Raw genomic sequence first — 13,992 nt, 5'->3', positions numbered from 1 at the left:
CTGCTTCCTGCAGGGAGACAGGCTCCCTCGCCCGCCCCCCCACCCCCCAGCTTCTGGGGGTCTCTTACCACTGATGGCTTCGAGCCTTTTCCTCATTAGAAAACAGTAATAACGTTACCTCCCTCAGAGGATCGCTATGAATCAGGGAGACAAGTCAGTGTAAATGCACGCCCTGCCCTCAGGGGCTTGTTTAGTTAGGGGATAAGAAAGGAACAGGGAAACGTTTAAACGATGGGAGAAAAAAAACCAGGGTGGGTGACTCAAGTTGAGAGACTTCACCGTCCACTCGTCCAGCACTGAAGGGACAGGGCTGGCAGGAGGGCAATCCCAGTGGCAATGGAGGAACAAATGTGACCATCCAGAAGGAAGAATGAACGGGAAGGAAGTGAAAACGGCCGCGTATCAAGCCCCTAAATGCGTTAGGCCCAGGGACTGGAAAATGAACAGACATTCTCTGGTGCCGGCGGCTCAGTGTGGCGCTAGGGAGATGCACAGGGCGTGTGGGAGCTCGGGGCCGGCCTCAGAAATGAAGGCTGGGTGTAGGTAGGAGTCTGGGGCCCCGGGCCCTGACATCGGTCCTTGCACACCTGGGTCCCAGGCCCAGGATCCCTGCCCCACAACCCCTCTCCTCAGCTCTGGGCACTGACTGTCCTTGGAGGCCCAGGACCTGCCCCCTCTCTGGGCCTCGGCACTCACTCGGGGCTAATGCACGAGCATTACGTTAATTAGTTATTCATTTAATTTAACTTCACATTTGGTCTCAATTAAGCTTAAAGTGTTCTTCTTTATAGATGTTACAATAGCACTTGTAATTAAAAAGCAATAACTCTTTGCATGTCTCCTTTAGAGATCCATTGGGAGGCTGGGCTAGTGAGGGGGTGGGGAGAAGCCAAAGATGACAGTAACCCCAAATGGACTCTTATGGTAACCAAATAAGGGAACAAAGGCCGCCGAATCCTGGAGGCAAAAGAATCCAGAGAGAAGAGCAGCAGGACACACAACTGACATTTCCATACCCGGCCTCTAATCCCCAAGTAAACCTGCAATATAGAAATGCTAGATTTAGAAGGCTGCGGCCAGGAGTTCGAGGTGAAAGCCAGTCCTTTAGCTTGCTTTCTTGGAGCAGCAGGAAGTGACACCATGGCCTTTGTGGAGCCCGGTGTCATGATATGAGGACTGCTCCATAACCGGCACCTGGATGTGTCTCCAGGTCATTACACTGAAATAACCTTTTGAACTTTGATTGTCTTTCTTTCCCAAATGATCTTGACCTCGTAACTAACAATTTTTCATAGTATCAGAAAGGACCAAGTTCTTCCGTCTATTTGACAGCAGAAGCCAAAGTGCCCCTTTTCCCAAAATTCATTTACTGAAGTCTTCATTGAAAACCTAGTCTAAGCAGATCCCTGTTGCTATTTCCTTTTCAAAAGAGATGGAAAATCTGAGGTACAGGTGCTAAGAAGACGGCAATATCCCTCTTAAGCTGGTGAGAATCTCTCCCCAGGGGCAATTTTGCAACCCTATTTCTGGAAGCCAGGACTCAAGGGATTTGTCTTAGTGATGAAGAGATGATCCTCCGATCTTAAGGCAGGAAGGCTGTCAAAACAAGACTCCAAACAATACCTTTCTGCTCATCAGTGACATCAAAGCGAGGGAAAGAACAGGGTCTTGGTTCTCCTGAAGATAGCTCAGTAGGACCGCAGTGGTTTGGCATAGATTGGTTCCAGGATGTGATGGATTAGAACCAAGAAAAGGCTCCCAAGGAAGACAAGAGTGAGGAAAGCCAGCAGGACATAGCGGCCAATGAAAAAGGCATCTACAATCTGGAGAAAGAAACATCAAAAACAAAGTTACTGTCACTTCTGCACCCTGGCTGTGCTCATCTGTAATCTCTGATGAATGGGCCCAGAGTCCGTCCATATTTGTAACTTAGAGCAACATCCTGCCCTGAGTCTACCCTGCAAATGGATAAGAAAGAACCTTTTTCTCAATGTGCTGAGCCAGAAATACAAGATAAAGAGAGGCTTAATGAAGTCCAGGGAACAAATGGCTCCATGTAGGAGATTCACAAAACACTCTGAAGACCCCGGACGAGTCCTTTTCTGTTCTGAAATCAGTTCTCTGAAAGAGTTAATGAGAAGCTTGCTTGCTTGGTCTCTGGAAGGCTCATTTGGTGGCTGTCAACTTTTCATCATGGAGAATTTTAAACATACATAAAGATACGATAGTATAATAAACCCCACACAACCAGGACCCAAGCCCTCACAGCATCAACCCATTGCCAACTCAGGAGACGTCATTTTCAAAATGAAAAGGTGACTCTAAAACTTTCATCAGAAGAGTTCTGAACCCTAACATTCGTAACCCAGCATCCCAAGGGTTGGGGGAAGTAGCCATTTTCCTGAGATACTGAAACACGAAGAGGAGAGATAACTTGCCCCAATTCGTACAGTTGGCTGCATGGCAACCAGTCGTACTTGAGGCCCCGAAGCTGCTGGTCTTTGCTGACAGAAACCTATGATTGGTATTGGCCCTACCTGTTGTCTACTGTTCACAGCCCGAGCTCTGTTTTCCGCAGATCCAAATGGTGCTGCTTAAGTCCGGGCAGGAAAAAGCAGTTTAATCTACAGACTTAAGGGAGCAGCAGCACAAACCACATGACTGGGAACTTCACAACTTCCGGAAGCTTCCAGAACCCAGTACCTGAAGAGAACCCAAAATACCTGAAGGGCAACTGTGGTTGACAGAATAATGCCCCTAAAATGTCCACATCCTCATCTCCAGAAAGTCTGAATATGTTAAATTACATGACAAAGGAGAATTAAGGTTGTAGATGGAATTAAGGTTGCTAATCAGCTGACCTTAAAATAGGGAGATTGGCCTGAACTGTCCAATACAGGTGGCCCGGTGTAATCACAAGGGTCCTTAGAAGTGGTAGAGGGGTTCAGGAGAGAGGGTCAGAGGGAAAGATGTGAGGATGGAGGCAGAGTCAGAGAGTCGTTACTGTGCTGGCTCTGAAGATGGAGCAAGGGGACTGCAAGCCGAGGGTGGCCTCCAGAAGCAGGAAAGGGCAAGGAAACATTCTTCCGCAGAACCTCCAGAAAGGAAGACAGCCCTGCCAACCCCTTGATTTTAGCCCAGTGAGGCTGATTTGGGGCTTCTAACCTATGGAACTATATAAGATAGTAAATTTGTGTTGCAAGCCACTAATTTCGTGGTAATTTGTTACAGCAGCAGTAGGTAACTAATACAGTGGTGATACACAAAGCACCTGTCAAGTCCGAGCTCTGCTGTAATCACTGAGTTCCAAAGACAGCAAGAAGGAAAGGGCTGCTCCAGAGATTACCCTGACAGCCAACTTACAACAAAGGTCAGCTTGATGAAACAGCTTTAACATAACTTTGACCTTGGCTCCAGGACTGAACAAGTCTCTCGCGAGCTGCATGTTTGCTGGTTCGACGGGGTTCACTTTTTAATTAGCCAGTTAGCAGGCCTTGGGTGAGGAAGGCCCAGGCCATGTATTATTGATACAGTATTGAGCCAAGCTGCTGAAGGGGCTGGTGCTCAAAACCCGAAAATGAGATCCTGCTGGCCATGCTGACGAACATATTTTGCTCAAAGCCCATTCTGCTCTCCTGGGTCTGAAACTCATATGACAGAGGAAAGAGGGATTGATTTCAAAACAGTGTTTGCTCTGTGCCCTTCTTCCAATGTTCACATCCACAGCAATCCAGAAATACGCAGCCTTCATCGCTCTCCCCATTTTAGGCAGGAAAACCGGGGTGGGAGTCTGCGCCCCAGCTCACACACACAGTCCTGACTCAGTCAGAGTGGTTTCCAAATGTTGACCAAAAAGAACCTGGCATGTATGAAAATAATTCCTCAGTTTTGTGTGGTAAGTATTATTTCCCTTGGAATTTTCAGAACGAATTTCCTCCCCTTTGCCATGGTCAGTCCTAGATAGAACTGGAAATGTGTGCCGATTTTAGTTCAGGAGTTATATCATTTTGTGTAGTCTAGTGTCTATTGTCAAAATAGTCGCCTCTGCACTTGCTGTGAAGGCCCCCAATATTCTGTGGAGTCCCCAACAGTGAAGGTTTTGAAAACAGACCTCAGCTTGAATCCTTGCTCTGCATCTTCCTATACATGTATGACCTTGGGCAAGTGACCCTAACCCCTTCCAGCCTCGGCATCCTTACCTATGAACTGGGGACACTAATAGCACCTGTGTCATACCACTTAGGGGTGTCCTGAGGTTTAAATGAGAGCCTGTAAATAACAGGCTTAGCACAGGACCTGGCACACAGTGATGCCTTAAAAAAACGTTAGCTGTTCTCACCGTGACAGCTTAAAAATTAAAACAGAGGAAAGAAGCTGCTCGAAAAAGTAACGGGACACAGGAAGTCAACACTGTGATCCAGATCGTAGGGGCCTGAGACCAGCTCTGTATGGTAAAGCCAGAGCCCCAGTCAGGAATGAACCAGAATGGGTGGGGTCTAGGAGAGATGATAAAAATCCACGTAGACAGGTAGGTGCTGGGAGATGTGGTTCTAGAAAACGAGGACCAAAGGGGCCTCCCCAAAGGCTGTTAGTATTAACCACACCAACCTCTACAACTTCCGCTTTCCAGAGAAGCGCCCCACCTTCCTCACTTCTCTTCTCTATGGAAAGTGCTCCCTCCATGCCACAAGTGGAAAAACGCAAACACACGGAGCTGAAAAAGCATGTCGTTCAGCACCTGAGAGCCCTGCCTAAATGCTGCCCGGGATGCGAGTTTCTGAGCCAAGGCCAGTGGGAGTGGGAGCCTCTTAACTCAGGACAGGCTCTTCCCGCCTGTCTGCTTGGCTCCGGCCCTCACACCACGAGGTGGCTTCTGGGCTCACGTCTCGTTCCACTTGATGCAAACTGGAGACGAGAACAGATTAGGCAAATAGCTGCCCGGGGGTGTCGCAAGGGGGCATCGGAAGAACTGTCTCTTCCTGGGGGAGGGGGAGGGGGTTAAAACTCCCTCTGAGCTCCCCCCATCCTGGTGTCAACTTTACAATTTTTCTAACCCACTTCGGCCCTCCTGGCATCAGGGACCATGTGGGGCAGGATGGAGGCCCAGAGCAAGAGAAAGAAGAGACACAACTCAGGATGCAAAACAAAACCCATGGTTTTACCTTCATCTCAGGCTCAGGGGCTGGGAATTCACTGGCTCGGGGGAAGAGCAACAGCACTGCCGTGATGATCAGAGCGCCGAGGAACACGAAAATGACGGAGAACCTGGGAGTGAAAGACAGAGGGTTAAAAGCACTGTTCCGTCTCCTCTCTAATCAGCTAGGCCGGGACTGGCTCTTCCCTGGGCGGATATCCTGTTTCAGTCCATTAACAGGGCCCAGTGTGCTGCCCACACCGCCCGGGGAATTTAGAAATGTTTTCCCCTTCATCCCCAAACCCTTCTTCCCAGACAGGTACCAGCGGGATGCGTTCCTGTTTCTTCCTGGGAACTCCAAATTCCTAAGAGTGGGACTTGGTAGCTTTTATCTTTGCCTCTGCGCGGTCATGATCAGGAAAAAGCGAAGCGGCCCCTCCCCCCAGTGCTGTGTTTTAAACCAGAAAACTTTAGTAAATGATGTAACTTGCTGATGTGTACCTACACTGTCTGGCCAGGGAGTGTGACTCCATGGTGACGTTAGAGTCAGTTTATGGCCTGATTCTTTCTGAAATCAATGCCGGCCCAAGTCACCTACGACTCTTCAGCGTCCCAGGGCCCAGGTCTGGAGTCTTAGGGGCTGGACCCAGTGGCTGCTGTGAATCTCAACAATTAAGAAACACGCACACATACAACCCCAAGAAACTCAATAGATTCTCTTTTCATCTCCTGTGTCCCCATCTCCTCAACACGGAGAGCGGACAGATACCACTCCCCTCCTCCTCCCACCTCTGCTCCCGAGCATAACGCAGTTAGTGTTTATGATGAGGGGAAAATGCAGCGCATTCAAACTGCCAGTAATTACAACAATGAGCTTCCGAATTCTAAACGTCTCATGAGCGTCAGCGATTGCACTTCTTTTCTTTTTTTTTTTGGTATGCGGGCCTCTCACTGTCGTGGTCTCTCCCGTTGTGGAGCACAGGCTCCAGACGCGCAGGCTCAGCGGCCATGGCTCACGGGCCCAGCCGCTGTGCGGCATGTGGGATCCTCCCGGACCGGGGCACGAACCCGTGTCCCCTGCATCGGCAGGCGGACTCTCAACCACTGCGCCACCAGGGAAGCCCCCGATTGCACTTCTAATTGCTTTTACCTGGGACTCCTGGCTGGAGAGAAGGCCTTACCTAGCTATACCTGAGGCTCTGGATAGCAGCAGGCACAGCAGCAGCACTGACACCCAGAGCAGGGCGAGGATGAACACGCCAGCCCCCACGCCCAGCACGGTGCCAGCCATGCAGGGGGAGGCAGCTGAGAGCTGCAGGCCTGGACCCCCGGCCCGATGAGCTGTCTGTCCCTGGTGCTGTGGGTACCGCCAGGCTTCCGTGCGCTCCTGGGTTTCCTGGTGGGCGGTCAGACAAACACAGAAAGTCCCAATTCATTCTGGGGAATTTTTGATGATTGCTGTGGTAGGAGGATTCGTCAGTACAGGTCTTTGGGAATGTCAAGTCCCTTAATAGGAAATAAAAATTTAGAACCCAAACCTCTCTTTTTGGTGAGGACTGAGAAGCTGCTTTCTGCTCCATGTGGGTCACTTCAAATTCGGAATCTGAGTTTGTCTTCCCACAACCCACAAGCTGGATTCTCCCTTGATACAAAACCCTAACCGAGGGCTGTAAAAGGTACCAGGACCCGAGAGCTCCAGGGCTCACGAGAAGTCGTAGCTCTCGGGTTAAGCCTGTGGTGCGAGCTGTGACTCAGCAGGCAATCACAAAACAGAAACTCCTAATCCCTGGAGAAGAAGTGCCATCACTGTTTCTCAACGTTCACTTGTGCTAAGTACCTTACAAATATAGCTCATTCAATCATGGCAATAAGCTTCTGAGGTAGGTATTATATCCACGTTACAGAAGACGTAACTGAGGTATAATGTGATGGGATAGTATTAACAAACCCGGTGGCTTACAACAACAGACAGTTATACTCTCACAGTTCTGGAGGCCAGAATTCTGAAATTAATGTGTCAGCCAGGTCACACTTTTTCCCAAAGGCTCTAAGAGAGAATTCTTCCTGCCTCTTCCAGCTCCTGGCGGCCCCAGGTGTTCCTTGGCTTGTGGCTGCATCACTGCAATCTCTGCCTCCGTCTTCACATGGCCTCCCCTGTGTCTCTGTCTTCTTCCTGTCCCATCTCTTATGGGGACACTTGTCATTGGATTGAGTTCCACCCAAATGATCCATCACGATCTCATCTCAAGATCCTTAACTTAATTGCATCTGCAAAGACCCATTTTCCAAATAAACCTGTCACATTCACAGGTTCCAGGGGTTAAGATGTGGACATATCTTTCTTGGGGCCACCATTCAACCCACTCCAGGGTAACACCATATAGTACCTCCCCTGATTTTCCCTTTCAGTATCAGAGGCAAGCCTTAAGCAAACAATTTCCTCCTCAGGCTGATGAGTTTCTTTACCCTAATGGCTTAAATACCACAAAAATGATTACCTATGAGAATTTCTGTTATAAAGATATTGGAAAGTAAGTCCTAAGCATGAACTGCTAACCAACAAAACCCCACATATATTCACTCAACATTTATTTATTTATTTATTTATTTATTTATTTATTTATTTAATTTTTTTGGCCACACAGAGAGGCATGTGGGATCTTAGCTCCCCAACCAGGGATCGAACCCGCGCCCCCTGCATTGGAAGCACAGGGTGTTAACCACTGGACTGCCAGGGAAGTCCCAGTCAACATTTATTTTGCACCTACCTTGTAGAGCATTGCTACAAGCTGGGGATCACAAGATAAATAAGACATTTCTTCTGACAGAAGACCTATTGGAGAACACCGTTATGCAGACAACTTTCCATCTGATCAGTAGGAAAAACAAAGTGCAATGGGAATTGAGATGTGAGAAGGGCTTTACAGAGGAGGTGACTTTGCCTGGGCCCATTTGGGAGAGAACCATGGCCAGAGGACAGAATAAGGGAGAAGTGGGCAGAGAGGCCTGGCAGCAGATGGGCGTGGCCCCGTTGCCCATTCTCCCCTCATTAGACACAGGGGTGTCGGGTGTCCTCACTCAATATGCCAAGGGTTTTCCCACCTCTGGGTCCTTGTGCCTGCTGTTTCCACTGCCTGGAATGAACCCCTGACCCCAAAGAAGCCGTCTACCATTTGCAGGGCTGGCTTCTCCTCATCCTTCTGACCCAGCTTTAAACACAGCGTCCGCACAGAGGTCTTCCCTGATCATCCCAGCTAAAGAAACCCACATTCACTCTAGTTCCTTCAGAGCGCATTTCACAAACTGTAGTTCACATTTTGATTTATTGTTCACAGGTTTACTTTCTGTCTCTCCAGCTAGAATAGTAAACTCCAGTAGGGCAGAGACTTTGTATCTTGCTCACTACAGTCTCGCCGGTTCTTTTCTACAGAGGTTGTAAGTAACAGATATTTGTTGGATGAATACATGAAGCAGTGCTAACAAGCCCACAAAAGTCCAGTGAAGGAGTGATAGGATCGTATCTGATTTTAGAGAAAGATGACTGTGGCTTCTGGTCAATACGCTGGACAGAGCTGACACGGGAATTACCCCACACAACAGCAAACACATAGAAAGGCTTAATAAAATAGAATGAAAAGAATTTAATACACAGCACAGCTTGAAAGCAATAAAGGGAAATCCTTAAGTGCTATAAACAAAAATGTAACTCAAAGCCTGGATAGTAAGCAGGGGCTGAGCCCAAAGACCTGCAGGGGTCCTGGAACCAGGTGCAAACCTTAGGAGTGGTCCTCTCCTCGACAGGTGAGGCCTCAGACCCAAGACACAGAGAACTAGAACTGAGAACAAGGTATAAAAATGGGCTCTGTAAGGGCTCAGCTGTCTTTGAAACAGGGACTAAAAAATTTGATGCTGACGTGGCTGGAAGAAAGCGGGCCAAGCACTTGAGCCCATGAGTGAAAACAGAACAACCCAAGAGAAATCTGCATCCCAATCCTTCACCACATGCGGGAGAGGGGTTCGGGTCACACTACCACTGAGGTGTGGGAATCCCAAGTAGTAAGAGTAACATGAAAACTACACTAACAGTGAGAAGCCCATAGGATCCCAGCAGAGACAACAGAAACCTCTCTGGAGGGAGGTCAGCATGCAAGGTTCCCACTGGAGTGAGTGTAAAATAGAGGTTTTCAGACATACAAAGACTGGAATGGAGTTCACCCCTCATAGATATACTTCACCAAGAAGGAAAATGAACTAAGAAAGAAGGTGTGAGATGTAAGGAGGAATGGTGAGAAAAATATTAGTAAATACTGACAGTAAAGACTTCTTTAATGATAAGGACTAATTTCTTGATGAGTTAAAAACAAGGAAGAACTAAAATATTTGTCGACAAGTGGAAGGTGAGAAAGGACAGCTCAAAGTTAAATCATTCCATAGTTATTATTTTGCTCTGAAGAGGTGAGAGTTAATGATTTTACCTATAGGCTTTGTTAAGCTAAATATGCATGTTAAAAAAACACACAGGTAAACGCCAGATAACATAAACAGGATGAGTAACTTCCATACTAGTAGAGTGAGAAAAATAAAGGAAGAAAGCAGAAGGCAGGAGTGGAAAGAAACAAAGGAAAATACAGAATAAGACTGTAAAAATAAGCCCAAATATAACAGTAATCATAGTAAATGTAAGCAGATTACACTTGACTATTAAAAGAGATTCTTATATTAGATTTTTTTTCCGAACAGCTCTTTATAAAAGCTGTGCAGAAAGCATAATGAGAGAGAGGCTGAAAATAAAGAGAGTGAAAAAGACATACAAAGCAAATACTACCAAAACAAAAAGAGGGGAAAAGGAGAATTGTTCAATGGATACAGAGTTTCAGTTGTGCAAGATGAAAAAGTTCTAGAGATCTGTTACAGAACGATGTGAATATACTTAACACTGCTGAACACTCAAAAATGGTTAAGGTAGTAAATTTTATATATATGTTTTTTACCACAATTACCATAAAAAAGAAAAAAACAAACAAAATAAAACAAAATACAGTCTGGTAAAGCAATATCAGTATCAAGCAAAACAGAATGTAAAGCTTTGAAAAATATTAATAACGACAGTCACAAAAGGAATAATTTAACAAAAAAATACAACTCAAAACACATGAACCTAAAACAAAGCCACAAAACATACAAAGCCAAAACTGAATCACAGCAATAAATGGAAAAGCCCACAAATTTCGTGCAAGATTTTAATATACCTCTGTCAGAAACTGATAGATCAAGCAGCTAAGAATAAACACTTGACAAAGAGGATATACAAATGGCCAACAAATACGTGAAAAGGTGCCCAACTTCATTAGTCATCAGGAAATTGCAAATGAAAACCAAAATACAGTACCTCTAGACACCTACCAGAACGGCTAAAATGAAAATGACAGATAACACCAAGTGTTGACAAAGATGTGGAGTAACTGGAACCCTCATACCCTGCTGGTGAGAGTCTACCAGTAGACTACCAGTAGTTGTTACTACCGCTTTGGAGACTCTTTGGTAATATCTAATAAAGCTGAATATACGTGAACCCTAGACCCAGCTCTTCTCTTCCTGGGTGTGTCCCCAACAGAAACATACACATAAGTTCACTAAAAGACATGTACAGAAGTTCACCCCAGCCCTATTTGAAATAGTTAAAAACTGAAACAACATGGGCTTCCCTGGTGGCGCAGTGGTTGGGAGTCTGCCTGCCGATGCAGGGGACGCGGGTTCGTGCCCCGGTCCGGGAAGATCCCGCATGCCGCAGAGCGTCTGGGCCCGTGAGCCACGGCCGCTGAGCCAGTGCGTCCAGAGCCTGTGCTCCACAACGGGAGAGGCCACAGCAGTGAGAGGCCCACGTACCGCAAAAAAAAAAACAAAACTGAAACAACCTAAATATCCATCAGTCGAATAGATAAAGTGTGGTATTATACATACAATCTCTTCATTCATACAATGGAATAGTAGAAAGCAGCAAAAATGAACAAACTACAACTATACCCAGCAATGTGGGTGAGTTTCGCAAATATTGAGTGTAAAAAGCTAAAGGCAAAAAGAGTTCATATTGTGTAATTCCACATATATAATGTTTAAAAACAGGTCAAACTAATTTTGGGGTTAGAAGTCAGGAGTGTGGTTACCTTGTAGAAAGTAGTGACTGGAGGGGATCTGAAGGGGGTTCTGGGGTGCTTATGAAATTTTGTTTCTTCATCTGGGTGTTGGTTACATGGCTTTGTTAATTCTGTTAAATTGTATCTATCTGTACACTTCTGATTTGCATATTTTTCGGTATGTGTGTTATACCTTTTTTTTTCTTTTTCCAAAAAAGTTTACTTCAAAGAAAGTCTGAAGAGACATACCAGACAAATGCACTATATGGGCCTTGTTTGGGTCCTGATTCAAACAAACCAACTATACAAAACCTTTTATGAGATGACTGGGGAAATCTGAACAGTATCTGGATACTTGATGATATTAAGGAATTGCTGTTTATTTTTTAAATGAAAAATATTGTTTTTTTTAAAATGTGGGACTTCCCTGGTGGCGCAGTGGTTGGGAATCCGCCTGCCAATGCAGGGGACATGGGTTCGAGCCCTGGTCCGGGAAAATCCCACATGCCATGGAGCAACTAAGCCCATGCACCATAACTACTGAGCTTGCACTCTAGAGCCTGTGAGCCACAACTACTGAGCCCGCGTATTGCAACTGCTGAGGCCCTCCTGCTGCAACTACTGAAGCCAGTATGCCTAGAGCTCATGCTCCACAACAAGAGAGGCCACCGTAATGAGAAGTCCATGGACCACAACGAAAAGTAGCCTCCGCTCGCTGCAACTGGAGAAAGCCCACGCGCAGCAACGAAGACCCAACGCAGCCAAAAATAAATAAATAAATAAATAAATAAATAAATAAATAAATAAATAATGTGATGGTGGTGTGGTTATATTGCTAAAAGATTATTTCTGATATACAGGTACACACACACACGCACACCAGAGATAAGAGAAACGATGTCTGGGAACTTAATAATTATTCAGGGGAGAGGAGAAGATGGGGGCTAATATGAAACAAGGCTGCTCATGAGTTAACTGTTGAAATTGGGTGGTGAATACATGAATGTTTGCTATACTATATTCTGTACTTCTGAATATATTTGAAACTTTTGCAATAAAAAATGTGTGTATGAATAAGTATATATGTATAAGTAGGAATAAATCCAACAAAAGATGTGAAGATTTTTATAGCAAAAATTATAAAACTTTATTTGAAGATACATATTTTTAAAAGGGCTGAATAGAGAAATAATCCATGTTCCTGAATGGATGGGATGGTTTAATACTGAAATATCTCAATTTTCCTTAATCTATCAGTTCAATGCAATTCTAACCAAAATCTCAAAGTAATTTTTTGTGCAACTTGAAAACTGATGTTAAATTCATATGGAAAAGCAAAAGCCCAAGAATAGCGAAAACAATTTTGAGAACAGGATGGAAACTTGCCTTTCGTGTTACCAACTGCCGCAAGACACATTATAAAACCAAGGTAATTAAAACAGTGTGATAGTGGCATAAAGACACGTGAGCCAGTGGAATAAAACGGAGAACCCAGAAGCAGATCCGTGCATTTATGAGAACTTTGCACAAGACAGAGTTGGCTTTACAGTCAGTGGGTAGAGGATTTCATAGATAGCGTTGGGACAAGTGATTATACAATCAGAAAAGAATAAAACCAGATCTCTACTTTATATCATACACAGAAGCCAATTTTAAATGGAAAGTAATTCATAATAAAACAGCATATGTTTAAATATACAAATGTTCAGGCTGACTACACTAGAATACATAAGGAAGTAACGCACTCAGATGCTCGCACCTAAACTTAGAATCACCATGAACACAAAAGCTACAAATGCTGGCTGATGCAGGTGTGTTATATGGCAACTCAAATACCACGAGCTGGGCTGCCTTCAGGTACCGGGTTTTCTAGAGTGATGAACAACTCTCTTTTTTTAATTTGCGGTACGCGGCCTCTCACTGTTGTGGCCTCTCCCGTTGTGGAGCACAGGCTCCGGACGCGCAGGCTCAGCGGCCATGGCTCACGGGCCCAGCCGCTCCGCGGCATGTGGGATCTTCCCTGGACTGGGGCACGAACCCGCGTCCCCTGCATCGGCAGGTGGACTCTTAACCACTGCGCCACCAGAGAAGCCCGAACAACTCTTGTTAAAAAGTTCCAAACCACAAATAAGTATACTTTCCCCTTGATTTACATTAGAGTTGCATTCCTGGAAATTTTACTATATTAAACTGTGCCAAAAAAATACATTATGTTTATACAAAAAATGGAGTTAGGTTCTAGGCTCATATTATAAATGAGTATCCTGTGAGACCCTCAAAAGTTGTGCAGGAGGAAGGACAATTCTTTACTATGAGGGGCTGTCCAGTGTATTGCAGGACTTCTAGCGTCCCCAGACCTGCTTTGTTGGTTTTTTTTTTTTTGCGGTACGCGGGCTTCTCACTGTTGTGGCCTCTCCCATTGCGGAGCACAGGCTCCAGACGCGCAGGCTCAGTGGCCATGGCTCACGGTCCCAGCCACGCCGCAGCATGTGGGATCCTCCCGGACCGGGGCACGAACCCATGTCCCCTGCATCGGCAGGCGGACTCTCAACCACTGCGCCACCAGGGAAGCCCCCCAAGACCTGCTTTGTAAACCCTGGTAGTGTCTCCAAAATCACAATAATAACCAGAGTTGCCCTCACGAATTCCAAAATGACCAAAGGGGCATTACCATCCCCTTAAAGAACCATGGTCCTAGATAAATTCTGGCATAAAAAGACATGT

At 45.8% G+C, this 13,992-nt stretch overlaps 1 protein-coding gene across 2 annotated transcripts; it reads right to left on the bottom strand.

Annotated features, from left to right (window-relative positions):
- Positions 1–1,688: 1,688 nt before the first annotated feature.
- Positions 1,689–6,425, bottom strand: TMEM218 (transmembrane protein 218; the record flags this gene model as incomplete). Of its 2 annotated transcripts, XM_079708934.1 has the most annotated exons (4): positions 1,689–1,823; positions 5,163–5,265; positions 5,422–5,499; positions 6,316–6,425. In XM_079708934.1, 4 exons carry the CDS (start codon positions 6,423–6,425, stop codon positions 1,689–1,691), a joined length of 426 nt encoding a protein of 141 aa, XP_079565060.1. The 2 variants fall into 2 exon arrangements, with proteins under 2 accessions (XP_079565060.1, XP_079565061.1); XM_079708935.1 differs by lacking the exon at positions 5,422–5,499.
- Between the last annotated feature and the right edge of the window lie 7,567 nt (positions 6,426–13,992).

Source organism: Hyperoodon ampullatus, assembly GCF_949752795.1.
Source record: "Hyperoodon ampullatus genome assembly, chromosome: 7".
NCBI lineage: Eukaryota > Metazoa > Chordata > Mammalia > Artiodactyla > Ziphiidae > Hyperoodon > Hyperoodon ampullatus.
Note: the sequence above shows the minus strand (reverse complement) of the source record. Positions and strands in the feature narration are given on the sequence as shown.